This window comes from Rhynchophorus ferrugineus, unplaced genomic scaffold (assembly GCF_030347505.1).
Source record: "Rhynchophorus ferrugineus isolate W39M unplaced genomic scaffold, kcgeb_rfMv2 rfM6, whole genome shotgun sequence".
In the NCBI taxonomy this organism is placed as follows: domain Eukaryota; kingdom Metazoa; phylum Arthropoda; class Insecta; order Coleoptera; family Curculionidae; genus Rhynchophorus; species Rhynchophorus ferrugineus.
The window spans coordinates 36,140,439-36,168,013 of record NW_027472585.1 but is presented as its reverse complement, the minus strand read 5'-3'; the positions used below and the strand labels follow the sequence as shown (position 1 = coordinate 36,168,013).

The window sequence follows — 27,575 nt, the reverse complement described above, 5'->3', positions numbered from 1 at the left end:
GTTAGCCATAACCCTCAAAAGATGCGTGTATAAATTTGACAGCTGTCGGATCATTAGTTTCGAAATTATAGCATTTTGAGTGAAGCAACTTTTGTTATTGTGAAAAAAATTGATAAAAAGGAGTCTTACGGGTTGATAAAATATTGCTTTTTGAGAAAAAATATAGTTGAAGCAAAAACTTGGCTTGATGCCGAGTTTCCGGACACTGCCCCGGGAAAATCAACCATCAATGAATGGTATGCTAAGTTTAGACGTGGTGAAATGAGCACCGAAGATGGTGAATGCAGTGGACGCCCAAAAGAGGTTTTTACCGACGAAAACATTCAAAAAATCCACAAAATGATTTTGAATAACCTTAAATTGAAATTGAATGAAATAGCAGACAATCTAAAGATATCAACTGAACGTGTACATCATATCATTCGCGAATATGAGAAAGCTCTGCGCAAAGTGGGTGCCGCGCGAGTTCACTTTTGACCAAAAACAACGACGAGTTGATGAATCAGAGCGGTGTTTGAAGATGATCAAGCGTAATAAACCCGAATTTTTGCGTCGATATGTGACAATGGATGGCTCATGGAGCAACGAAGTGATGGGTGAGCAACATGGCTCCATCATTTCACTTCGAAGTCCAGTCGACAGTCATTTAACCCGCTCAAAAGCGTGGGAAAACGCAACAGTCAGCTGGCAAGGTTATGGCGTCTGTATTTTGATGCGCATGGAATAATTTTCATTGACTACCTTGAAAAACGAAACACCATCAACAGCGATTATTAAATAGCGTTATTGGACCGTTTGAAGGATGAAATCGCCGAAAAAACGGCCGTATTTGAAAAAAAGAAAGTGCTGTTTCACCAAGACAATGCACCTTGAAAACAATGACAAAAATCCATGAATTGGGCCTCAAATTGCTTCCTCATCCACCGTATTCTCCAGAAATGGCCCCCAGCGACTATTTGCTGTTCTCAGATCTCAAAAGAACGTTCGCTGGGAAAAAATTTTTGTCGAATGAAATGGTGATCGTAAAGAATGAAGCCTATTATATTGCAAAGGACAAATCGTACTACAAAAATAGTATCCAAAAGTTGTCGCTATAATCAGTGTCGTAATCATAATCACTCTTGAAGGGAATTATATAAATAAAAAAAACTAATTTTTCCAAAACATGTGTTTTACTATGGTAGGCCGGGGACTTTTCAATTGACCTGTTAAAGTTTATAAACTTAGCATACCAATCCTTGATAGTTGATTTTTCTGGAGCAGTGTCCGAAAAGTCGGCATTAAGCCAAGTTTTTGCTTCAACTGTATTTTTTCCCTTCAAAAAGCATTATCTTATCAACACGTGAAATTCCTTTTTATTCATTTTTTTCACAATAACAAAAATGTCTTCACTCAAAATGCTATAATTCACAAACTAATGATTCGACAACTGTCAAATTTATACACGCATCTTTTGAGGGTTAGGGCTAACTAAAAAACATATGGATTTAATTCTAGTAGCGGCATCTACGTGTCAGGCCGGGGACAATTGACCTGTTAGGTTGATGTTCCATCTACTTTTTGAATGCTGATTCGATTCTTGTTTTCGATCTTCTATCATTTGTAGACATTCGGACATCGGATATCCAAAGCTGTGGTTTATACCAAATTTGCGGACATTGGCGGTATACTCAACAGTTGTTTCAGATATTTCCTTTTCTCTTACGTCAATATCTATATTGTTTAGGTGTTTCAGTGCCTTCTGGTGTTTCAGGTGCCCATTGGTTGAAGTTACACTTTTTTTCGAAGGATATAATAGTCAGATTATTCCTTGAGGATTTAACAAACTGAGGGTTTATCAAAACATAATGAAACAACATAAAGAATAATAAAAAAACGACCAAAATTGATTTATAGAAGAGGTATACTATTTCGTATTATTTAATTCAACATCTATATAAAAAACATTAATTTAAATAGTAAAATTCATTAGTACATTCATAAGTTTATAAAAGCAACTAGGTCTAATAGGAAATATAAGGTTCTAAAGGGTTACGATGAACAGCCGTATGTTACGTATGTTATATTGCTTTTGATTTTTCCATAAATTCCTGCATATTTATAGATGCATGTAAAGGCTTTGAATATTCACGGTTAATCTTACTGTCCTCTAAGTAACATATCAGCAGAGTATCGACTGCGACCTAAAAAAGAAAACAAACATATTAAATAATCAGCTCCAGAAGATTCGAATATGGGCGATATATATTAAGTTTAGCGTGTAATAGACCGCCAATGCAATCTGAAACTATCTGAAAATGTAGTTTGTTCATTTATTAGATGTATAATTTAATTTTTATTTATTATTTAATTTTTAATTAAATTAATTAATTAATTTTTAATTTAATTTTTATATATTTTTCAGCAAATTTATTTCAAATAAAAATACACCACAGCGAGCCTCACAGTGATTCGATTCTTGTTTTTGGAAGTGAAATTACGCACCGACATCAAAGTGCGCTTGGATGCTGTGTACGGTGTCTCTTCTCCTGCGATGACGACCGATAGTTTAACGCATGTCAACGTGGACACATGTCGGTTTTTGATAAGTCACGCCCAAGTGCTTCGCAAACATCTACTGCGGTGGTTACCATGACAAAAATCTACGATCGCCTACTAGTAGACCAACGATTCAAGGTGGACGAGTGTAAGCTAAGTACTTATCGTAGCCCCTTTGTATGATTGAGTGACTTCTAGTTCGATCCAATCATCGACCCATTTTCGTGTCTCTTCCGCACTTAGAAAGTTTATATCAGCCAATCCATGCCTCATCTATATGAACAAGTGAATATGTCTGGCTAGTATCGAAGGTGCGTGAAGACTTCTCATTCTAGCTGGAATAGCTTATCCTTCCCAACTCTTTCAACGTGTGGTCTAGCAATGTACTGCAAAACATGACTTTGTCTCGGTTACTCGCACTTTGTTCAATTGATGTTGTTAGACATCTGCTGATATCAAATTCATCATTTTGAAATCGTTGAAACCAAACCCAGTATCGTCACCGATTTCTAAAAGTTTCCGCTGTGCATTGGCAGCATATTCCTTCAAATTACACAGCAAAAGTAATGAATGTCGAAAATGCAATTTTGTTCATGTAAATACAATAAAAAATGTTACTTTATATAAAAAAAATTATAGCTATCGGATTTAACAGTTAGATTAGGTTGTTTAACAATTGCTTATGTTGATGGTCATCATATAATGGTTTCTATCTCGAAAAAATATCTGTAAAAATTAAGCAGTACACCTAATATTGCAATGTCATTTTTTCAAAACAACTTTTCAACATCGTAACCTCAAAATTGTAATTATATGTTAGTAACTAGTAGTAAAAAAAAGTTTCCACCTCTACTATTCATTACAAATAACTTATAGCTAATAACTGATAAAAAACGTATTCTACAAAATTCTTTAAAAATCAATTATTGTATAGATATAACATAAATATTGATTATTTTTACTGTTTGCAATAGATTAAGATAACATATATCTGAGAATGTTTTCATTCCATCAATCTATCAATTAATCCAAGCACATTAAGAAGAACTGATAAGAGATTACTGACACTGATAAAATTGTTAACCATATAATAAATATCAAAACAACAGGAAAATATACAATTTCCAATAACAAAAGGGACAATCCTTGGAACATTTTCCGACGACACGGTCATTATAACTAAAGACATATATTTGTCTAACGTGGTAGTAAAAATAGATGATAGTTAACAAGATCCATAAATACACTTGAAACTGGAAAATACAGCTTAAGAGCTTATACAGCTAAATCATAAAAACCTAATTGGATTACTTGGCAGATACTGAATTTCTGAAGCAGAATCAGGGAAATACCTCAGTATCTATCTTGATGGTCATCACGTTAGAGAAAAAGAAGAGCAGATCAAACTCAAAACCAAAGATCGATACTGATCCCAAATTGAACTAAACTGTAATATGCCAAAACAAATTTCTTCCATTAACCAATGCTTATCTAATACGATAACTACTATAGGAGTAATATTAATTTTATAAATTAATATTGTATTAAGCACAACTAATATCAGACGTAAATTATTTGAAAAAAAAAGTACCATAGTAAAACATTTTTTATAACTAGTTTTTTTATATTCAACATATTTCCCTTCAAGGGTGATATACTGATTATAGCGACCCTCTAACTTTTCGAAACCATTTTTGTAATACGATTTGTCCTTTGCTTCAAAATAAGCATCACTTTCGGCGATCACCTATTCATTCGACGAAAATTTCTTCCCAGTGAGCATTCTTTTGAGATCTGAGAATAGGAAATAGTCACTGGGGCCAGATCTAGAGAATACGGTGGACGAGGAAGCAATTCGAAGCTCAATTCATGATTTTTGCCATCGTCTTTGCGTCTTGGTGAAGCAGCACTTTCTTTTTCTTCAAATGCGGCCATTTTCCGGCGATTTCGTCCTTCAAACGGTCTAATAACGCTATGTAATAGTCGCTGTTGATGGTCCTTCCTTTTTCAAGGTAATCAATGAACATTATTCCATGCGCATCCCAAAATACAGACGCCATAACCTTGCCAACCGACTCGTTTGCCTTGCGTTTTCCCACGCTTTGGAGCGGGTTCGTCGTGTGCAGTCCACTCGGATGACTGTCAATTGGACTTTGAAGTGAAATGATGGAGCCATGTTTCATCCATTATCACATATCGTCGCAAAAACTCGGGTTTATTACGCTTGATCATCTTCAAACACTGCTACGAATCATCAACTCGTCTTTGTTTTTGGTCAAATGTGAGCTTGCGCGTCACCCACTTTAACAAAGCTTTCTCATATCCAAATATTCGTGAATAATATGAAGTACACGTTCAGTTTATATCTTTAAAGTGTCTACTATTTCATTCAATTCAATTCAATTTTCGGTGATTCAAAAGCATTTTGTGAATTTTTTAAAATGTTTTCGTCGGTAACAACCTCTTTTGGGCGTCCACTGCGTTCACCGTCTCCGGTGCTCATTTCGCCACGTCTAAATTTAGCATACCAATCCTTGATGGTTAGTTTTCCTGGGGAGTGGCCGGAAACTCGGCATCAAGCCAAATTTTTGCTTCAACTGTATGTTTTCCCTTCAAAAAGCAATATTTTATCAACACGTGAAATCCCTTTTTATCCATTTTTTTAACAATAACAAAAGTTACTTCACTCAAAATGCTACAATTTACAAATTAATGATCCGACAGCTGTCAAATTTATACACGCAACTTTTGAGGGTTAGGGCTAACTAAAAAACCTATGGATTTAATTCTAGTAGCGCCACCTATGTGCCGAAGACTTTTCAATTGACCTGTTATGATCATAAATTTATCATTTATATAAAGTTGTTGAGTACACTCTTGACAATAAAACCCTAATAAAAGTTAGTTAACTAGTTAACTACAGAATAAATAAATTTATTTTACTCATCAAAATAGATTATATACTTACACGAACGACACTTAATGTAATTGATGATCCTAAAAAGGCTATTATTCCAGAACTTACATAAAACACATAGATCGCACTTGGAACGCCCTAAAAATGCAATTAAAATTATGTGTACGGCGATACGGTTACGGTTATAATTTAATAAAATTAATCTCTTACTTCCGGTGGCGCTATGGCCGCAATGGCTGCTGAAAATGCCATTATGACAACGATGGTCATAATCTGAATCAGAGCAAAAACGTAATTGCCAATAAAGTAAATCGATAAAACATTTTCTAAGTTTTTAATCAAAATGTTAATGGCCTTCCTCCCGGACTCCAAGAACGGATCACCATAAATTCCTATTAGATAATGTTTGATAAATTTAAAACGTTATATCAATATTAGATGATACTTACCCGTTAAAATGTAAGAATTTCTGATAAATAATCGAACCAGTCTTTCCAGGACTTTCAGGTAATTACAACACAAAAGTCTTTTAATCCTTCTGCTTAATGCCATGATCAGTGCTTTTAAAAGCAGCATCGGCACATAAATGAGCGATCCAAGAGCTATGTTACCCAAATGGTATCTAAATGTATTTACTATAGAAGCCTTTAAGGGATGTCGAAGATAATTGTTTCTGGAAAAAAAAATATCATAAATCGTGTCTTATTTTTTTTTAATATTTTTATATCTTGACTACAAAAGCAAACACAGTTATGACAATTGTCGGTTTAAGGCTACTAGAAATGGAACACTGTGGAAATAGAGAAGAAGGAGTAAGGGTTAAAGATTAATCACATCATTCAATAACAACTTGAGAAATTGAACATGGAAGAAAGAAAGGCGATAGAAACATCAATGGGGCTTATCTCAACATCAGCGAAAACGAAGAAATAATTAATATATAGTGGACATGAACGAATGAGTGATGCTGACTGTGATGGTGACCGTTTCACTACAACAAGTGTTAGATGATTCATAGCATTTATGTTGTCAAACCTAGTGACATGGAATTCCCGCAAAAAAATAACAAAACGAGTGAGTTAAAAGTGAACAATTTAAGTGCTATTTCTATGATTAAAAACTTTCAGAACGTAAAGAGAAGCAAACATGTTGAAATAAAATATGCCCTTATTAAAACTAAGTCTAAAGAAATAGTTAATTGCTCATCGGATGATTGTGCAGACTTGTCCACTAAACCATTAAATAAACTTAAATTAACACCATTTAGCTTTATTATTGCAATTTAAATGTATTTTTCTACTGGTTTATGTTTATAATGCTAATTAATTGTTAATTTAGATTGAGATATTATTAACATTGACAAAAGAACCCATTTCTAATATGAGAAAAAGGAGATGAACTAGGAGAGGGCCTTGTAATTTGACTCCAGTAGCTGTTCAAAATGCATAAATGGCAGCAATGTAAAGAAAGTATCTCTTTTGTTAATTCGTAACAGTGACCCCATCCTACTATATTCAAGACATAACCACATTTACATTATAATTTAGTATAATAAATGTAATAACACATGTTGAATTCCATATTACTTTCTGAATAAAAAAATTAAATATTTGATCACTGCTGAAATCAATCCTCAATTTGAACGGTATATTAAACATATAGACCCGTATACTTAGAGCTAACACATGTGTCTTACATTTATTACACTTGCTTAGCAATCGATTAATGATAAAATACCTGTTAAAGTACCAATGGGACACCGTTCCTGAAATTGCCATAACATTTATCCCCGCTAAAAATGTACCGACCCAAAAAATTGTGAAACCACTAAAAACTCCTGTAAATGTAATTAAATTCATCGATACTGTATTATAGATCTTGGGATGTACACCTTTTTCTGATGCGTAAATCGAAAATTCTATTCCAATAATATAAAATGCGGCAGTTAGAAAAAACAAGAGAAGGAAAACCTAAAAATAAATAAATTACTAAGTACCCTCTTACAGAAAATATACCATAATTTATTATAATTGTATAAATTAGATGTTGTAATTAATTCGTAGCGTTGTATAAGAGATCCAATATCCTAAACTTTTAAGGTTGCGAAATTTTTACCGAATCAAATATACCATAATTTAACTCATTTTTACTACCTTTAGTGCTATAATATCTCTAGTGTGTTAGTTGTGATAGTTCTTAGGATAAGTATTATCTGCATGACATGTAGAGGATCACTTCAATTTCGAAATGATCCCCTGTGTAAAATATCGTATTTTAGTCTATATATGCCCATTAATAAGATTGAATGGTAGTAAACGTTTTAGTATACGCATTCTTCATAGAGTTCTAATCCATCGGCTATAGCCCGCAACACTTTTATTGGAACCATTGAATGATAGTTGTATTACGTTTATTAAAAGTAGCCCATAGCGTGGATTCTGAGTATAATGCGATTCTCCGCACAGCCAAAGAGCTTCAGGCTAGGTTTGAGAAGTATCAGAGTATCATCTTCCCCGGCCAACTTCCCTTCCAATACCTCATAATTGAACCATTATGGGGTGTTTTAAAGCTGTGAAACTGTGTTGTAGATTTCTTGTTGTAGATGTTTTGGTACAGAATGGGACAGCATTCCGTTGGAAACTATTCAGACTGTGTACGAATTCCGCAAAAAATCTGTCTTAATCTGTTTTAAAAACAAACGACTCAGTACCTTATTAATAAATAGATATTTGATATACGTCAGGTGACCATCCGACGACACAGTGATTTTATCACCTCACGAAGATCCAATATCAGTTACAATATCAACCTCCAATTTCATCTCAACAAAATCCATTTGTGATTGAAAACATAGCCTATCAAGTCAAACGAAACAAAATCTACTCACGTGAAGTCCACCTTACGTAGAAGGACTTGTCCTCTGTTAAATCTTAACAATCATTAACTCCCGCAAGCAGATAACGTTAAATATCTGGGAATGCATAGGGATCGACGTTTAACTTGGAAGAAACGTATATTAGTAAATCATAAACAACTCGGGTTTAAACTGAACCTGATATATTGGCTTATAAGGCATAAATCCAAATTATCTTTGGATAATCATCCATATGGACGTAGCCACCTCTCAGGATAATGCCAATAACAACTTAATCCAAGACTATAGCCTCTTGGAAACCAAAACGAGTATGATCCAAAGTGCCAGTGTAAAGTAATCCGAAAGAATATCTGTGTACCTGAATGCACTCCCCAAACAATTAACTCTTCTTGATGTCAGGGAAATGCGTAAACTAAATGTTTATTACCATCCGAGTAATAATTACAATAAAATTATGAATACACCAGTTATAAAGAATACTTACTACAACCGGCAAAGCCATTAAAGTTGGTATGTCGAAAATAAACTTTCCCGCCTCATTTATCAGCATAATTAACAGGGAAATTTTTGATGACCAGAAATACACCAACAAACATAAACATAATGCAACTATTGTTAAAAATATATTTGCATAAGTCAATTCCGGTTGTTCGGTTTCAATAGAATATATCCTAAAAGAGAAAATTTGATTAAATCGATTTTCTGATCACACTAACCGGTCAAATGAAAAGTCCCCGACCTGACACATAGATGGCGCTACTAGAATTAAATCCATATGTTTTTTAGTTAGTCATAACCCTCAAAAGATACGTATATAAATTTGACTGCTGTCGGATCAATCGTTTATGAATTATAACATTTTGAGTGAAGCAACTTTTATTATTGCGAAAAAATGGATAAAAAGGAATTTCGCGTGTTGATAAAATATTGCTTTTTCAAGGGAAAAAATACAGTTGAAGCAAAAACTTTTCGGACACTGCCCCAGGAAAATCAACCATCAAGGTTAACATGCTAAGTTTAGACGTGGTGAAATGAGCACCGAAGACGGTGAACGCAGTGGACGCCCAAAAGAGGTTGTTACCGACGAAAATATTTTTAAAATCCACAAAATGATTTTGAATGACCGTAAATTGAAATTAAATGTAATAGCAGACACTCTAAAGATATCAACTGAAGGTGTACATCATATCATTCATGAACGTTTGGATATGAGTAAGCTCTATGCAAAGTGGGTGCCGCGCGAGCTCACTTTTGACCAAAAATAACGACGAGTTGATGATTCGGTGCAGTGTTTGAAGATGATCAAGCGTAACAAACCCACAATGGATGAAACATGAGTCCATCATTTCACTCCGAAGTCCAATCGACAGTCATCCGAGTGGACTGCACACGACGAACCCGCTCCAAAGCGTGGCAAGGTTGTGACGTCTGTATTTTGGAATGCGCATGGCATAATTTTCAAGGACTACCTTGAAAAAGCAAGGACCAACAACAACGACTATTACATAGCATTATGGAACCGTTTGAAGGACGGCATCGTCGTAAACGGCCGCAAAAGTGCTACTTCACCAAGACAATGCACCGTGTCACAAGTCAGTGAAAACGATGCCAAAAATCCATGAATTGGACTTCGAATTGCTTCCTCATCCACCGTATTCTACAGATTTGGTCCCCCAGCGACTATTTCTTGTTCTCAGATCTCAAAAGAATGCTCGCTGGGAATAAATTTTCGTCGAATGAAGAGGTAATCGCCGAAACTGAGGCCTATTTTGAAGGAAAAGACAAATCGTACTACAGAAAAGCCGGAGGGTCGTTATAATCAGTGTTTCATCCTTGAAGGGAATTAAGTTGAATAAAAAAACTAATTTTGCCAAAAAAATTGTGTTTTACTATGGTAGGCCGGAGACTTTTCAATTGACTTGTTACGTTATAATGATTTATAAGAAAATACATTTTAATCAACAAATATTAAAATTCCAATACAAGAATCGCTATTAATATTTTGAGTCTAATAATAGGGTAACATAATAGTGGTAAAAGAGTTATTAAACGAAAATGGCTTTATTGTTTTTTGAAGTATTCTCCTCAATGATCAATACATTTTTGCTGATCACGCAATTCATTCTTTTGTGATGATCAAAGGACTCTTTTGGTACCAAATCAGGGCTCCACTAAAGATGGCGTATGAATTCGACCTTTTGCCCATAAAAATTCTTATAAAAATAACTTTCGACTAAACTTGACTATCAATTGTTTAGTAATTAACTACTTGTTAGTATCGACCTTTTCAGACGCTATTTTTGGTTCGACTGATTTTACTACTTTTTACCAGTGACTGTTTTCAGTCGCTATTTTCGGTCCGACTGATTTTATTAATATTTGCTATCGACTGTTTCAGTCGTTTACTTTTAGTTACTATTTTTGGTTCTACTAGATTCATTCGACTGATTTTTAATATATTATTTTTTAATTATATTTATATGTAATATACATAGTATTATGATTTTTTTGATAGTTTGCTTTTATTTAACGATATATTATATATTAATATTATAGCATTTTGGAACGATATTTTTCAAGATTTTTGCGTAATATGGTAAAAAGATTAAAATTGTGAATGATAAATAGCAAAATATTTTTGACTGTTTTTATGACTGTTGTCGTTGTTATTTTATGGGTAAACTATTTTTTGAATCACTTCTTGATTTCGATCTAACTCTCGATTTTTGTTAAAAAATATTTCCGTTCAATAATAAATAAAGCATTTATTTTATTTAAAAAAGCTGTAGTAGTTATTGTGCGATCCTTTTTAATTATGTCATGGATTTGTTTTTTTTCTATGATTAGGTATATGTTTAATTTTTATTTAGGTTAAATTATTTATTTAATTATTTAGGTTAACATTATTTATGGTTATTGTACATCTTTAGTATTGTCTATATTTATTATAGTATATTATTTGAAAATTGCAATTAAGATATTAAAATATGATAAAACATTTGTAGGGTATTATTCCATTCCATAGAAAAATTCCATTCCTTTTTACAGATAACATAAAAGTAATTCTACTTCATTTAAAATTAAGTTATAAATTGCATGTTAATATTATTCAGTAATTATCCGTCCTTTCCTCTCTCAGAATTTATACAGAAAAGGATTCGTACATCTTCGTCTGATAAGACGAATAAAAAAAAACAGTCGAACAGTAATTACTATTTTCAGTCGCTAGTTTTTTGTCTATCAACTGTTTGTTTCGACTGTTTTCAGTCGATAGTTCCCAACGCTAATTATCACGATGAATGTTCTTTCGTTGCCGGTTTTCTGTTCTTCCCGAAGTATTTCTTCATTTAGAATTCACCGCTTTACGTTGCTCAAATGGCACGATTGCCACACGTCCTGGTATTCGGCAGAAAAAGGCAATCATCATTTTCATTATTCAGACTACAATATGTACAACTGTGGAAGATATTGTAACTACAAAGTATTGTATATACAAAGGGAAAGACCAATATAACTATTGCTGACAATATCCAATCATCAACGAGAAGCACCATATCTAATATGATCAATTTAATTTTAGGAAATAACATTCAAATAGAATAACAGAATTACCAATGTCATAGAAGAATCACTAAAAGAAAATAGTAGTTTATTCTAATTTTTTTTTGATATTTCTTAAGCTTCGAATTATGTTTGGCATTCGGATTTAAAGTGTTAGATTAAAATCCTATTCCCTGGCTAATATTCAAACATTTTAAAGTCATATATAACTGACCGACATTTCAGCGTCGAACAAGATGCCTACTCTAACTTGAGAACAAGCAGATGTGCAACAGGAGAGTGTATTGGGATTGGTCTTTTATTTTCTCATTCAATGAAAATGTTGTTGCTACATTTGCAGATAACATTGCAATCCTAGCCATTGGAGGTAACTACCAAGAATCTTTTAACCGATTCCTGAAAAATTAAACTTTTTGAAAGTAGGTACAGAGCAAGGCCAATTCCATGATCATTCATCTATGTAATACCATCTGATGTAAGCCGATAGGACTATTACATCGAGAAATACAATTTATTAAAGCCATCTATTGGAAAAATAACTTATTTATTTTTACTAGACTTTTTTACTAGAATATAATACGCAATCCTTGTCCGTTCAGACCAAAATATTTCTTCAATAAACTCATATAATTTAACAACATTATGATTAATTTATCTATATGTAATACTTGCCATGAAGCAACTACTCCGCCCAGAACTGTTGCAAGAGACACAAGGATTAAAGACCATACCAGACAACCCGCTGCGTGCCGTAGAAGCATCAGGAGAAACATTGAAATAACTAAAATAACATTTATTTTACGCATCAGGTTAAATTTGCGGCGGTCAAGCTATAATTATCGTGAAAAGAAAAATCCACAGGGACTGTATCCAAAATTTCCAGAACTCAAGAAAGGCATGAGTTCGTGTTAGTTTCACTTGGAGAATTAAATACATTCGAAAAATATTGATGATATATTTATATTGTTTAAAATATAACACCTGATTCCCTGCAATTGTAAATCTTAATGGGATCTAGATGGAATAGGTAGAAGTGTCTAACTAAAATCAATAATATAGAAGAAGAAAAGCCAAAGCTGGCCAAACTGCAGGAGCTTTTGCTTCTCTATGTTGGTGCATGAGGAAGAGATGAAATATTACAATCCACCTCTTTCGAATGCTTAATATTTATGGATATCATATGAAATATGAACGAATCTCTCACAAAAGTCTTGGCAAAATCGACCTCAGAGCATTTCCAACTCTAGTGAGGTTTAGAAAAGAACATTCGCAAGTCCTGTAGACGTAGACATGGAATAGGTAGAAGTGTCTAACTAAAATTAATAATATAGAAGAAGAAAAGTCAAAGGTGGCCAAACTGCAGGAGCTTTTGCTTCTCTAAGTTGGTGCATGAGGAAGAGAAGAAATATTACAATCCACCTCTTTCGAATGCTTAATCTTTATGGATATCATATGAAATATGAACGAATCTCTCACAAAAGTCTTGGCAAAATCGACCTCAGAGCATAACCAACTCTAGTGAGGTTTAGAAAAGAACATTCGCAAGTCCTGTAGACGTAGACATGGAATAGGTAGAAGTGTCTAACTAAAATCAATAATATAGAAGAAGAAAAGTCAAAGCTGGCCAAGCTGCAGGAGCTTTTGCTTCTCTATGTTGGTGCATGAGGAAGAGAAGAAATATTACAATCCACCTCTTTCGAATGCTTAATCTTTATGAATATCATATGAAATATGAACGAATCTCTCACAAACGTCAAAATCGACCTCAGCGCATTACCAACTGTAGTGAGGTTTAGAAAAGAACATTCGCAAGTCCTGTAGACGTAGACGCTCGAGGGGCGCTAGCTATAGGTTGATGATGTTGAGGATCAAACTATTATTAAAACTATTACTACTGTTGAAACCAAGAAAGTAGAGTATGTATACATATATATTAAAAAACCTCTGAGTTGGTGATAAAAAAAACTCTGCTGAGAGAATTATTCGCTTATTTCGACATATTTAAAAAATAAATTGTGGAAATTGAAATTTTCTGTTCTAAATAATTATAGCTAACCATCTTATGGTGAAAACTCACGTATAGTTATTAAAGCGGAAAAGACAATTTGCCCTTTGATACTGTTAATATATGATCCTAACGCTTGTTTTAACTCTGTTTGTGAACTTTTTGCAACATTTATTCCTTCTATACAATCATTTTCACTCCAATCCTCGCAGTGGGCAACACATTCTCTTGTATTCCCGTCACTTTGTACATACCTATAAAAAATAAAATGTGTTAAAATTTAAAACAAAACAAAATAAAATGTACAGTTTGCATGCTCTATAAATAAATACTAAACAGCGTAATATTAAAACTTTTATCCAAACAAATAGTTTTTATGTCAATTATTATTTACATATATGTAGATCATCTTCAGTGTCCTCCTCGTTCTGTGTTCTAGAAGGGTATCACGCTATATCACTTAATTAGAAAGATAACAGATCAATTGAAAAGTCCCCGGCCTGACACATAGATAGCGCTACTAGAATTAAAGCCATAACCCTCAAAAGATGCGTGTATAAATTTGACAGCTGTCGGATGATTAGTTTGTGAATTGTAGCTTTTTGAGTGAAGCAACGTTTGTTATTGTGAAAAAAATTGATAAGAAGGAATTTCGCGTGTTGATAAAATATTGCTTTTTGAAGGGAAAAAATACAGTTGAAGCAAAAACTTGGCTATTTGAAGAAAAAGAAAGTCCCGCTTCACCAAGATAGTGCACCGTGTCACAAGTCAGTAAAATCGATGGAAAAAATCCATGAATTGAACTTCGAATTGCTCCTCATCCACCGTATTCTACAGATCTGGCCCCAGCGACTACTTCCTGGTCTTAGATCTCAAAAGAATGCTCGCTGGGAAGAAATTTTCGTCGAATGAAGAGGTGATTTCCGAAACTGAGGCCTATTTTGAAGTAAGGGACAAATCGTACTACAAAAATGGTATCAAAATGCTAAAGGGCCGCTATAATTAATGTATCACCCTTAAAGGGAATTATGTTGAATAAAAAACAAATTTTGCCAAAAAAATGTGTTTTACTAAGGTAGGTTGGGGACTTTTCAATTCACCTGTTATGGCTATGTTAGATTTGCTAGCAGTACCCCGAGTTGTATCGGGTAGCATGAATGGGCCTAAGTATTGATATGTACATTTTGTACAATATAAACTAAAAAATAATAAAAGCATTTAATTCATTCGTAGTTAAAATGAAATTATTGATTTTATTAACACTCTCACTATTTCAAATATATCTACCTCATGAAAAGTTTATAATGTTATAGCTTCTTCTCTTATCGTCCTATAAGCCTGTTACCTGTGATCTCTAAACTATTCGAAGAACTACACATTAAGAGACTCAAAATAAACGCAGAAGAGAGAAATATTATTCCAGACCATCAATTTGGTTTCCGCAATACACACGGAAGAATAAAACAAATACATAGATTAGTCAAGCAAATTAACAAAAACTTAAACGATAAAAAATATAGCTCCGCTGCATTTCTTGATATTTCTCAGGCCTTCGACAAGGTGTGGCACACTGCACACTGCATTTTAACATGCACACTGCATGTTAAATTGCAGAAGCTTTTGCCCCATGTGTTTGTTTGTTGGTGTTTCGCAGGGCAGTATTCTTGAGCCATTATTATATCTTTTGTATACAGCTGACCTATCGACGTGAAGAAACACTACTGTTGCAACATATGCTGACGATACAACGGTTTCATCATCACACGAAGATCCAATATCAGCCACAAGAAACCTCCAACTTCATCTTAACAAAGTCGAATTGTGGTTGAAAACGTGGCGTATCAAATCAAATGAGACAAAATTTACCCATGTGACATTCAACCTTTGTAGAAGAACATGTCCCTCAGTAAAATTGAATAATCATGAACTTCCGCAAGCAGACAACGTTAAATATCTGGGAATGCATTTTGATGGACGTTTGACATGGAAAAAACATATAGTGACAAAACGCAAACAGCTTGGGGTTAAACTAAACTAAATATACTGGCTGATAAGGCGTAAATCTAAATTATCATTAGATAACAAGGTTTTGCTATATAAGTCAATACTTAGTCCCATTTGAACTTATGGTATTGAACTATGGTGTACTACTAGCAAATCTAACATAGATATCCTCCAGAGGTTCCAGAATAAAATGTTGCGAGTCATCGTCGATACCCCATATTACGTGTTCAACAAACTGATAGCGCAATATCCCCATAGAACCCATAACGAGTATGATTCGAAGTGTTAGTGCGAAACACTCTGAAAGACAATCAGTGCATCCCAATGCACTCGGCAAACAGTTAAATGAGCGCGATGACAGTGAAGTGCGTAGGCTCAAATGAAAACTACCATACGAACTTATTAATAGACACATAGAATAGACTCCAGAACACGTTAGAATAATCTTTAGAATAAGTTAGGGTAGACTTTATTAGAATAGTATCAAGAATAAGATTTAGATGATAAGTTGTACAGAAGATCATTTTCTGATGTGATCTTCTACATGTCAGGCTGGTTATATTATACACGGGCAGATTATGTACGTTCTAGGAGGTTAATAAAAAAATGTTTTAGCTTGATTAACTCCTGGTTTGGCCAGATAATTAATCTGACTACTATCTCCGCCATGCGCCAGTACAACTGCCTCTCCAACGAGTTAATGATGAATAACGATTGGAGCTACTACTTTCAGATTAAAACGACAAATAAATTCCAGGAACTTGAACAGCGAACGATGAAAATATTGCAAGAGGAATACAAATATTTAAAACATTTGTCGAGTATACCACTAAACTATAGTCACCAGGTCGGTATAAAATACATCCCTGGATATCCGACGATCTTTTCACACAGAAGACTATTCTCCATCGGTTATTTTGAATCTTTCCCATCGTATGCAAAGGTCTGAAAGCAGTTGATTCATTAACTGCTAAGCTAGCTGGAATTTTTTGAAGTTTGAAATACGATTTCGTTCAATGTGACTTGCAATTTATTATCCAAGACCACATCATTGACACTAAGTCTGATATTTGGGATAAAACGAAGCAGCATCGCCATATTTCTAAAAGTTTTTGATAAGCTTCAGTAGCAGATTTTGTCAACTCTATCAACTTATAGTTATGAATGTTGGAAATGCAACTTTCACAACTCCGTGACTAGTGTCTGTATATACTGAATAACTCAGCTATGTTAGAGAGAAAGAATGTAAAGAAATATATTTATGTAAAGAAATACCAACACCATTCGATTTTCACAATTGTTTGCCAATAACACTAATATATATGGCTGAACAAAATATTTTCAAAACATCTAGTAAATAGAAAAAGACCAAGAAGGATTTAGCAATTACGCCAATAATGAATATTCCAGCGACTCCTGATAACCCAACAATGTAATGACAAGGTAAAGACTGTGGTACAACAGCAATGATCACAATCAATGGGAAAACATTATTTCAACGCATTCACATTTTTCTTACGCAAATTTGGCAACAGTCGGCATGAAACAGACAATAATTGAAAAATTGTACATACAATAATATATTCATGTATTTCATTAGTGTATTGATATACATATGTATAATATGTAGTCCTACTTCCTAGTCCTAAATAAAATCGAAATGTGGTTGAAAATATTGCGAATTAGAAAGAATAAGACAAAAAGAAAATCTTAGAATTCACTTCAATCGACGCCTAATTTGAAATAAATATATTTACAAGACAAAAAACCCAAACCAATAAAAAACCCAAAAGCTAGATCCAAATCTGTATAATTTATGTAAGTTATGTAAATTATATGTTGCATAGTCATCTTTCAGATGTTTCAATATTCTTTAGAATCATGGATGTAAATATGTTTGTCCACTGAACAGATTGTTGAAATTTTGACACGATTTTCGTCTATTGCTAATTTGTATTTTGTAATTTGTAAAATATATTATCTTTATCTTTATTAAAGTACCTTTTTTTTATTTTTAAAGAACTAAAACTGAACTACTAAAACTCTCGCCAATATGATGTGACGTCAGTATACAGTTAGTAAACGATGAAATTACGAGTCGCGAGAGCATAAAAAGATATGTTGTGTATTAATCATAAATTCCTAAAGCGTATAAGTGATTTGTGGTCCTGCATAAACATAAATAAAATAATCAAACGACAAAAAAAGTTTCATATAAACATCATAGGCTTGTTGAAATAAATACTGATATATCTATAAAATCGATAACTACCAAAAATTATACCTTTTCAACAAAACGATACTTTGTCCAGACTTTTGCCTTTACAATAACTTAAGTCTATGTATATCGAGGAGGACCCATCGGTCCTATCTTAGTCTCTACTGTAATAATGTTTATATATTAACATTGCTGTTTTTCTCTCTTGATTCTTTTGAGTCTCTATCCTGTTCTGGTGTTATCCAAGAGTTGTATTACTTCGATGTTAACATGAGAATGAAGTCTGTCCTCCTATTTCCTTGAAATTCTCTTGATTTCCTCAGTAACAGTCTGTATCTGAAGGTCTCCGTGGAAGGAATCAGACCAATTGTATCCCCGCACTTACAACACTTTTCAAAACTTTGTTCAGGAAGTCAAATTTATTGTGATTTTCTTATATTAAACATTATATTTTCTTATATTTTAACTCCGGTTCCTTTTTTTTATTTTTTTAACTGAAATAAATATTCAATCGAAGTTTTCCATCAAGTTTCATTCATGCTAAGTATCTAGGACGGCCAGTATAACATGTCATCAGCAAATGTTCCTTTGATTGTATCTTAGAGGACAATAAATTGTAGCAAATGTAACCCTGTATCTACTTGACTTAACAGTTACTGCTGTTAGCTGATTTTTTGCTAAAGTGGTCCCAGATTTTTGTTAATGGCAAATCATTTTTTTGCAGTTCTAAGAATACTTGTAGGTCAGCAAGGATTCCCAGCAATTTAAATATCTTTATTTGCCATTTTTGACTCTTGAGGTCATATATACAGATAAATAGATAAACTGACAAAGTAAACATGAAAATTACTTCTTATCTTTTACCAGCTTAATTTTACATATTTACTTGATACACAAATTTTTATGATAAATTTGAGAAATAATCTTACCGTTTATCGGTCATATTCACCCCAGAACAAGAACTACAAATGTTACCACAGCTATCTTCCATAAACTTGCTTTCTTTTATGTTGACCAGGCAGTATATCAAAAGAGTTAACTAAAAAAACAGTAATTTAATAGAAATGCGTAAAACTAACATCTTACCTTATAATACCGAAATTACTACGGTTCCACCTAGTACAAACAGCCATATTAAATTAGTGACTCGCCGTTTTTGAGTAGGTACTGGTATATTAGGAACTATTGACTAAAAAACAGAAATGTAATTGAAGTAAATATATATATACATATATATATATATATATATATATATATATATATTATGTTATATAGAGGAGTATATATAGAGGTTTAACTTAAATAGGCGAAACCAAGGAAATGTTTTGCGTGGTCCAACTAATGGTGGCTCTGAGACCACTTTTTTGATTGGTTCATTTGAATTTCGCTACAAAAGCATTTGATTGGCGATTGCGATTCTGCGATTGTTTATTTCTATGGCATTGAGTGCGATCAGCATTTTTGTGCCTTAATTATTGTGTTATTTTATCTAAATGTTATTTGAGGCTATCTGGAACTTATTTTAATTCATTTGTGTGGAAAGCTATCTCTAACTGTTTATATATTGGTAAAATAACATCTACAACCATTTAATTATCTATAAAAATTAAATTAACTAATATAAAAAACTAGTATTTACATGAAGCACATTATTGAAATTTTATTTTTAAATTTACCCATCTAATATAAATGATATGTTTAAAGGTTTCTATTTTATTACTTTGTCTATTTTATGTTTATGCGTTTCAAAATATATTTTGTGACTAAAATTTTTGAATCCTTTTAAAACGACCGGCTGTCCTTATGAAACGGAGATAATAATATATAATGTAATGACACCAATCGAGATAATTTCTCAACATTACACATAAATAATAATAATTGACAGCTTCATCGCGATAGAGTACGATTTATATTTCATACATACATAAGTGTAGGTATTTTTGATATGTACATTGATTGGATATAATATATATATATATATATATATATATATATATAAATATATAAATCACAACAGGCAAGTGACAATATAAAAAATTGGACACAAGCTTGAAAAATAAGAATTAATGAAAGTAAACCTGTATGTGCGGTTCACCTATGAACAGACTGTACAAGCATATATATATATATATATATATATATATATATATATATATATATGCCAATGGTAATTTCGACTCGTATTTTAGTTGTAGCCCAGTAAACATTTACTTAAGAATTGAATTGAAATATATAGTGACTGTTTGTTTATGACAAAGTATAGTTTCTAAACGTATTTCACATTTGTTATTATTTAGTCACAAATGTAGTGTGCGAGAACTTTTCGACGATTCCGCAGACACAGAACTCCTGCAATCCAGTAACTAGCACCATTCCACTACAAACAGGAAATAGATTATGGTATCAACAAATCAGTTATAATTGGAGAAATGGGAATTGTTCCTCGATATTATGCCGGTGGAAAAGTAAAAATGACACGATTGATATTGATTCAATGGACAATCTTCAAATGACGTCGTAACGCATATTGCACGGGACAAGTTCATCCCCACTTTCAAAGAATTATACAATAGAAGTTTTTGGTAACATTCAGATTTATATAAAAAATAAGTTAATAAAACCTTAACACAGGTACTAGGGCAAACTTATCACTTACTAGGGATGTTGTTACCGCTACCAGATCATCAATTCTTGCAAATTTATTTTATGGCCAACCCGGATGGAGAAACTGATACATATTGTGATCACAATTTGACACTAAAGCGAACTGTTATCTAAGAATTACAAACGTTCCTTCCTCCAAGCCATAACATTGTCATTAGACCATACAAAATACTTGCCGGTGAACACACCAGGTGGTTTAATTAGCCGGCAATAAACGAAGTGGCTACGGTTAGTTTCAGAGGAAATTTACAACATAAATGTAGCTGATAGGAAGTTCACCAGCTCATTTAGTAACAAATAATGTTGAATCATTGTTATAACATCAAAAGGACTTCGTTATTGCGTCTCCACCAAATTCTACAACTAAATATGAAGAAGTTTCCCAACCAATATCCTTCATTTGTTACTGGCTCATTAAAGTAAAACTTGTGAAGGGTATATACTGTTTAAAAGAGCGAGGGGAAAGAGAGAGGGGGAAAAATTATCAGAATAACTCAAAATGGTAACAAATTCAAAATAGCATTTGAGATAATCCCATCTGATAAAGAGAAATAAAAAAATTATAGCAGTTCAGTTATTTAAAGGCACTAAAACCTTTAATAATAAACATGGTAAAGGGAAAATAAGCATAATTTATATTCTAAACTTTATTTTGTTCAAAAAATTATATTTAAGAATACAAGATGATTTTTCGGAAATTTTTAAAGTATCTTCTTGTACTTTCCCATCGAGATAACATGATATGATTATCGGAATTAATAAGTTATTTATTATTCTAAGAAAATATGTTACCTGTGTAGACTGAAACATCACTAATGTTATGAAGTGTTACTTATCTAGGTTTTTTTTATCTGCGATAAAAATAGTAGTTAGTCAACAGGACTCCTGAAAAAAAAAGAAAAATTACAAATCAATCAATCAATTAAATAATGCAAACACAGAACATCTATTCTAATTTTCTCATATAAATTCATCGAAGTTTATATTTTATGCGAAATTAAATGTTTGTGATTCAAATTTTCGTTTTTCCTTTTTTCAGACTCTATATATAATCTATCATCGACATATCACAATTATATTTTAGTATCAAAGAAATTGGTTCGACTTTGTGACAAAGTATAACTAGGAGGACCATCGACCCTATCTTAGTCTCTGGTGAAATAATGTTTATAAATGTCACTGCTGTATTTTTTATTATATGCACCTCACTACACAACACTACACAAGATCAGATGGTTTGGCCCTTTTGAGTCAGTGTCCTGTTCTGGTGGTATCCAAAAGCGCAATACTTCAATATTCTCATGAGAATGGAGTCTTTTCTCATGCCCCCTTGCAATTCTCTTTATTTCTTGACTTACTGTGGTTATCTGAAGGTCTCGATGTAAACAATCAGTCCAATAGTATTTGGGTACGCCCACTATACCTTAAGGACTTTGTTCTGAAAAATTTGTATCTTGTTTATGTTACTGTTTGCAGAACATCCCCATAATTGATGTCCATATAGGTTTCAGTATTTGCTTATATAATAGCAATTTATTATGTACTGATAATTGTGATGTTCTTCCCATTAGCCAGTACATTTTCCTATATTTCAGTTTCAGTTCTTCTTTATATGTTCCTTGCAGCGAAGTTTTGTATCAAGATTCATTCCGAGATATTTAGCGTTGTTGCTATATGGAATGATAGTATTATTTAATGTTATAGGTGCCTGTACGGTCTGATTGTAGGTGAACTGCAGATGCACAGATTTACTTTCGTTAATTGTTATTTTCCAAGCTTGTGTCCAATTATTTATATTGTCACTTGCCTGTTATAATTTCCGTGAGGCTTCTTCACTATTGTCCCCGACAGCTATAATCGCAGTATCATCAGCAAATGAAGCCACCGTAATATTCTCCATTTGTGGTATATCACAAGTGTAGAGTAGATAAAGCATTGGCCGCAGTACACTTTCTTGTGGTACACCTGCTTTAGCTTCTTTTATTGTAGAGTACATTCGGATTGTAATGTACGATTTTAATAGTTCGGTGTGTTGCTTTGGTAACATTTTCTGTAGTTTATGAACAAGGCCTTCATGCTAAACCTTATCGAAGGCTTGTGCTACATGCATGAATAAAGCTGGGCATACTTTTTTACTTTCATAAGCATATTACAAATGAAATACAACTTCTTTTCTCTCTTCTTTCCGTAAATTAACGCACAAAGAGGAGTTTGTTTATTTAAATGAATAATATAAAAATATATACAATTAAAGATGTTAAATTGATAGGTAGTGGCGAAAATTATTATGAATTAGATATTCGTCTCTCCGATTTAGGATAATATTGTTTCCATCATCAGACCTAACTGATGAATATAAACACGACATATAAGAATTCTACTGTTATTGATTCTTGACTTCCATTCTTGATACATTTTCTTTCTTCTAAATTCTGACTAAATCTTAAATCTTTTGACTGTTTCTTAATCCATTTTGTTCCACTAATTTTATTAATGTTCCTTGTTTAATTCTGTACTCTTGTCATTTTACTGCTTCTGGACTTGATTGTGGAACTTTTTTGTTCTTTTGCAAATTCTGATTGTGATAATTCTTTAGTAAATTCTTAGTTCTGTTATTCTTGCTAGTTATTTTTCTAATCCTTCAGTCAATTCTAGTGCTCTTCTTAGTTGCAAAATCTTTAGTCAATTCTGAGTCTCTTTGCTGATGCACCGTATTTTATTGCTGAAGCTCCTCCTTCGGGTTCTTGGCGGTGGTTGAAGAGGATGTCCCTTTTTTGTATCCCGATTCGTTCAAAATTTCGAGATGGGAAAGACTCTTCCTGCTAGGAACTTCTCACACCAATAGAACGCGTGCGTTAAAGACTCTTAAGGAATGCTCGAAAAATTCACGATCTCGGGTCTTCTTGAAGTTTATGGTTATAGACACCATAAGGCGTCCTCTACCAGGTCTAACTTCTGACATGCTTCTTCTAGCCTCTACCTAAATCCCCATTATCCAGAAGACTCAACAACGATCCGATGAAGCATTCTTTTTACTAGACTCGTGTTTTCTGTTCACTAGGTATCTTTATTATCTTGGCCTAGCTTCACCAGACATTGGATACAATACAATATTTTATATTGTCTCAAGTAATAATTCTTTTCTCATATAACAAATATTACAAAAACCAGTTAAATGATCTGTAGCGACCTTGAGGCATGTCGAATTTTACATAATGCAATAATGGTCTACAAAATACCCAGAAATATAACCCCAGATGTTGAACACGGGCGGGGTGCCAGCCACGCCAACTAGAACTCGATAACGAATAGCTGGCAACCCCGAGACGTTTATCTGGGATGTTATTGAAGGGTATTTCCATTCATTCAGTACTCAACCATCGTTTGGTTTAGACGTACCACCATCGACTGCCCAAGCCTCGTCACCAGGTAACACCGCTGCCATTCGTTTTATCATTTGTATTTTTATATTTTTATATTACTCCAGTAAATAACGATCGCATAATGTAAACACCACTGTTTCATTTCGTTTTCCCTCCATTCACCGATCCATCTAATTTACCCTAAAGATCTAATAAATTTGACCACCAAACTATACAAAAGAAAAAACGTTACAATTTTCCTGAACTTAAAATTAAACAATTGTCTTAAATATAAGTAAATGTCTTACTCTTGTCTAAACTAATTTGTATATTAAGATTGTTCTAAGCATATCTAATATAAGATGTAATTTAAAAATGTAATATATAAATGAAATTACTATGATGTTTTAAACGATAGAAAAAAAAAACATTTTAACCCTAGAATAAAATATATTAATCGCTTACCGTTCTAACCATTGATTAAAACAAAGCAATCTAAGCCCGCAATCTAAAACAAACTACTTGTAACTACAGGCGATGCTTGTAATAAGCGGAGCGATTCTGATAAGTTTCAAACTTGTTGAGATTTTGCAATGTTGCCATATTCTGATGCGCGGTAATCTAATGGACCATGAATTCAATTTCTGATATAAATATCTAATATTTTCCCTATATTTTCATGTTAAGCTACAACCAAGACATAGTAGAAGCTCTAAGGTCAATAAAAATCTAGTCTTCAGTTCAAATATAATATTTGAGCTATAAGTAATCGAAATGATAAAATTGGCAACATTAAGTTTCCGTGAATTACAGGAGAAGCAGATGTTTAAACCCGGACGCCCCATAATCCTCAGCAAACAATAACAAAACCACATAGAACACACATAAACAGCAACAAATAAGAAGAATAACGTTAGTAACAGAATAGACACTATATATGAAGTTTGGAAACCACACAAGATCAAATGGTTTGATTCTCTTGAGTCTCTATCCCGTTCTGATATTATGTAGTTGTAATACTTCGACATTGAACTGAGAATGAACACTCGACAACGATTGATTGACAATTGAATTAATTTCCTGAGTGACAGTCGGTGTCTGAAAGTCTCGGTGTAATCAGTCCTATAGTATATCGGCCTGACACATGGATGGCACTATTAGAATTAAATCCATATGTTTTTTATTTAGCTCTAACTCTCAAAAAATGCGTGTGTAAATTTTACAGCTTTATTAGTTTGTGAATTATAGCATTTTGAGTGAAGCAACTTTTGTTATTGTGAAAAAAATTGATAAAAAGGAATTTCACGTGTTGATAAAATATTGTTTTTTCAAGGGAAAAAATACAGTTGAAGCAAAACTTGGCTTAATGCCGAGTTTCCAGACACTGCCACAGGAAAATTAACCATCAAGAATTTGTATGCTAAGTTTAGACGAGGTGAAATGAGCACCGAAGACGGTGAACGCAGCTCACATCCAAAAAAGGTTGTTACCAACGAAAACATTTAAAAAATCCACAAAATTATTTTGAATTACCGTAAATTAAAATTGAATGAAATAGCAGGCATTCTAAAGATATCAACTGAAGGTGTACATCATATCATTCATGAACGTTTGGGTATGAGAAAGCCCTGTGCAAAGTGGGTGCCGCGCGAGCTCAATTTTGACCAAAAACAACGACGAGTTGATAATTCGGAGCAGTGTTTGAAGATGATCACGCGTAATAAATCCGAGTTTTTGCGACCATGGATGAAACATGACTCCATCATTTCACTCCGAAGCCCAATCGACAGTCATCCGAGTGGACTGCACACGATCAACCCGCTCCAAAGCGCGGGAAAACGCAACAGTCGGCTGGCAAGGTTATGGCGTCTGTATTTTGAGATGCGCATGGAATAACTCAAGGAAGGACCATCAACAGCGATTGTTACATAGCGTTATTGAACCGTTTGAAGGACGAATTCGCCGAAAAACGGCCGCATTTGAAGAAAAGGAAAGTTCTGCTTCACCAAGACAATGCACCGTGTCACAAGTCAGGGAAAACGATGGCAAAAATCCATGAATTGGGCTTCGAATTACTTCCTCATCCACCGTATTCTGCAGATCTGGCCCCCAGCGACTATTTCCTGCTCGCTGGGAAGAAATTTTCGTCGAATGAAAAGGTGATCGCCGAAACTGAGGCCTACTACAAAAATGGTATCGAAAAGTTGGAGGGTCGCTATAATCAGTGTATCATTCTTGAAGGGAATTATGTTGAATAAAAAAAAAATTCCAAAAAAATGTGTTTTACTATGGTAGGCCGGGGACTTTTCAAATGACCTGTTATTATGTACCGATGCTATTGGTGCTTGTGCCATCTAATTATACGTGAATTGTACAGGCACAGATTTAAATGCGAAAATATTTAGTTTTTTTAGTAATTTACTTCTTATTTAGTTTTAGTAATTCAAGCGAAATATTATTGAATAATTATCTACTTCTATCTCTTCTATCTACTTATATTTCGTTATTTTTGTATGAGCTTCCTCAACATCATTCTTAGTTTTTCCTTAATTTGTTTTGTTGTTTTTTTTCCGCTATACATCACGATTGGTCTTAGTAATTCAAGCGAAATATTATTGAATAATTATCTACTTCTATCTCTTCTATCTACTTATATTTCGTTATTTTTTGTATGAGCTTCCTCAACATCATTCTTAGTTTTTCCTTAACTTGTTTTGTTGTTTTTTTTTTCGCTATACATCACGATTGGTCTTATTGGGGTTTTATAAACGATACGGGACGATAAAATACGTCTTCTTTTAGGGCGATCTAAAAATGCACCCAATTTTTGATACCTTCATGTTAAAGTATAATATTTCCAATCTTATAATAAAGGAATCTGTGTTAAGTACAATAATGAAATGTTACTAGTTTCTAGGGACTTTGAGTTATGTAGTTGTTAGATATATATAAGTGTCAGTCAAGAGAAAAACCACGTTGTTGGTGTATATAGATCATTGATTTATTGTTTAGCTTATAGAGTCTTCAAAAGTTTAGATAGGTGTATTAAATCAACAAAGCTGTTTGTTAAATTAATCTCATAATATCAATTAATAATTTAAAATCTCAACACCTCAAAAGAACGTAATTGTTATTCAACCAGACTGTATATAATCTGAAGGAGTAGAGTCTGGAGAATACGACGGAAGGAGTATGCTCGTTTCAGAATAAGTTTTAACATCTTGCCACATAGTAAGATAATGTCCATCATTCACATGTTGATGGACATCATATAACAAGATTAGTTTGTCATGCTTTTCCTGATACAGTGACATACAACACACTTTTTTGTCCGGCTCATATGTACAAGTTGAGTTCGAGTCCACGTCGAGTTGGTTGCACGATATACACAGCCCCATAAATTTAGCTTCATCGTAGATGTGGAAAAG

General features: G+C 33.3%; 1 protein-coding gene across 1 annotated transcript; it reads right to left on the bottom strand.

Moving 5' to 3' along the window:
- Positions 1 to 1,885: 1,885 nt before the first annotated feature.
- On the bottom strand, positions 1,886 to 24,710 carry LOC143199033 (choline transporter-like protein 1). Its single transcript, XM_076408754.1, has 12 exons — positions 24,613 to 24,710; positions 21,578 to 21,670; positions 19,215 to 19,307; positions 19,048 to 19,157; positions 13,969 to 14,150; positions 12,564 to 12,672; positions 8,815 to 9,001; positions 7,193 to 7,425; positions 5,905 to 6,128; positions 5,666 to 5,847; positions 5,507 to 5,593; positions 1,886 to 2,183 (listed from the first exon to the last, which is right to left on the bottom strand). Exons 2-12 carry the CDS (start codon positions 21,593 to 21,595, stop codon positions 2,061 to 2,063), a joined length of 1,548 nt encoding a protein of 515 aa, XP_076264869.1. The 5' UTR covers positions 21,596 to 21,670; positions 24,613 to 24,710; the 3' UTR covers positions 1,886 to 2,060.
- Between the last annotated feature and the right edge of the window lie 2,865 nt (positions 24,711 to 27,575).

Excerpts from the sequence above, each read along its gene's own strand:
- LOC143199033 (XM_076408754.1), bottom strand. Across the intron at positions 14,151-19,047 it reads GTGAATATGACCGATAAACG|GTATGTACAAAGTGACGGGA; the intron begins GTAAGATTATTT and ends TATTTTTTATAG. Across the intron at positions 7,426-8,814 it reads TAATGGCTTTGCCGGTTGTA|GTTTTCCTTCTCTTGTTTTT; the intron begins GTAAGTATTCTT and ends ATTTATTTTTAG.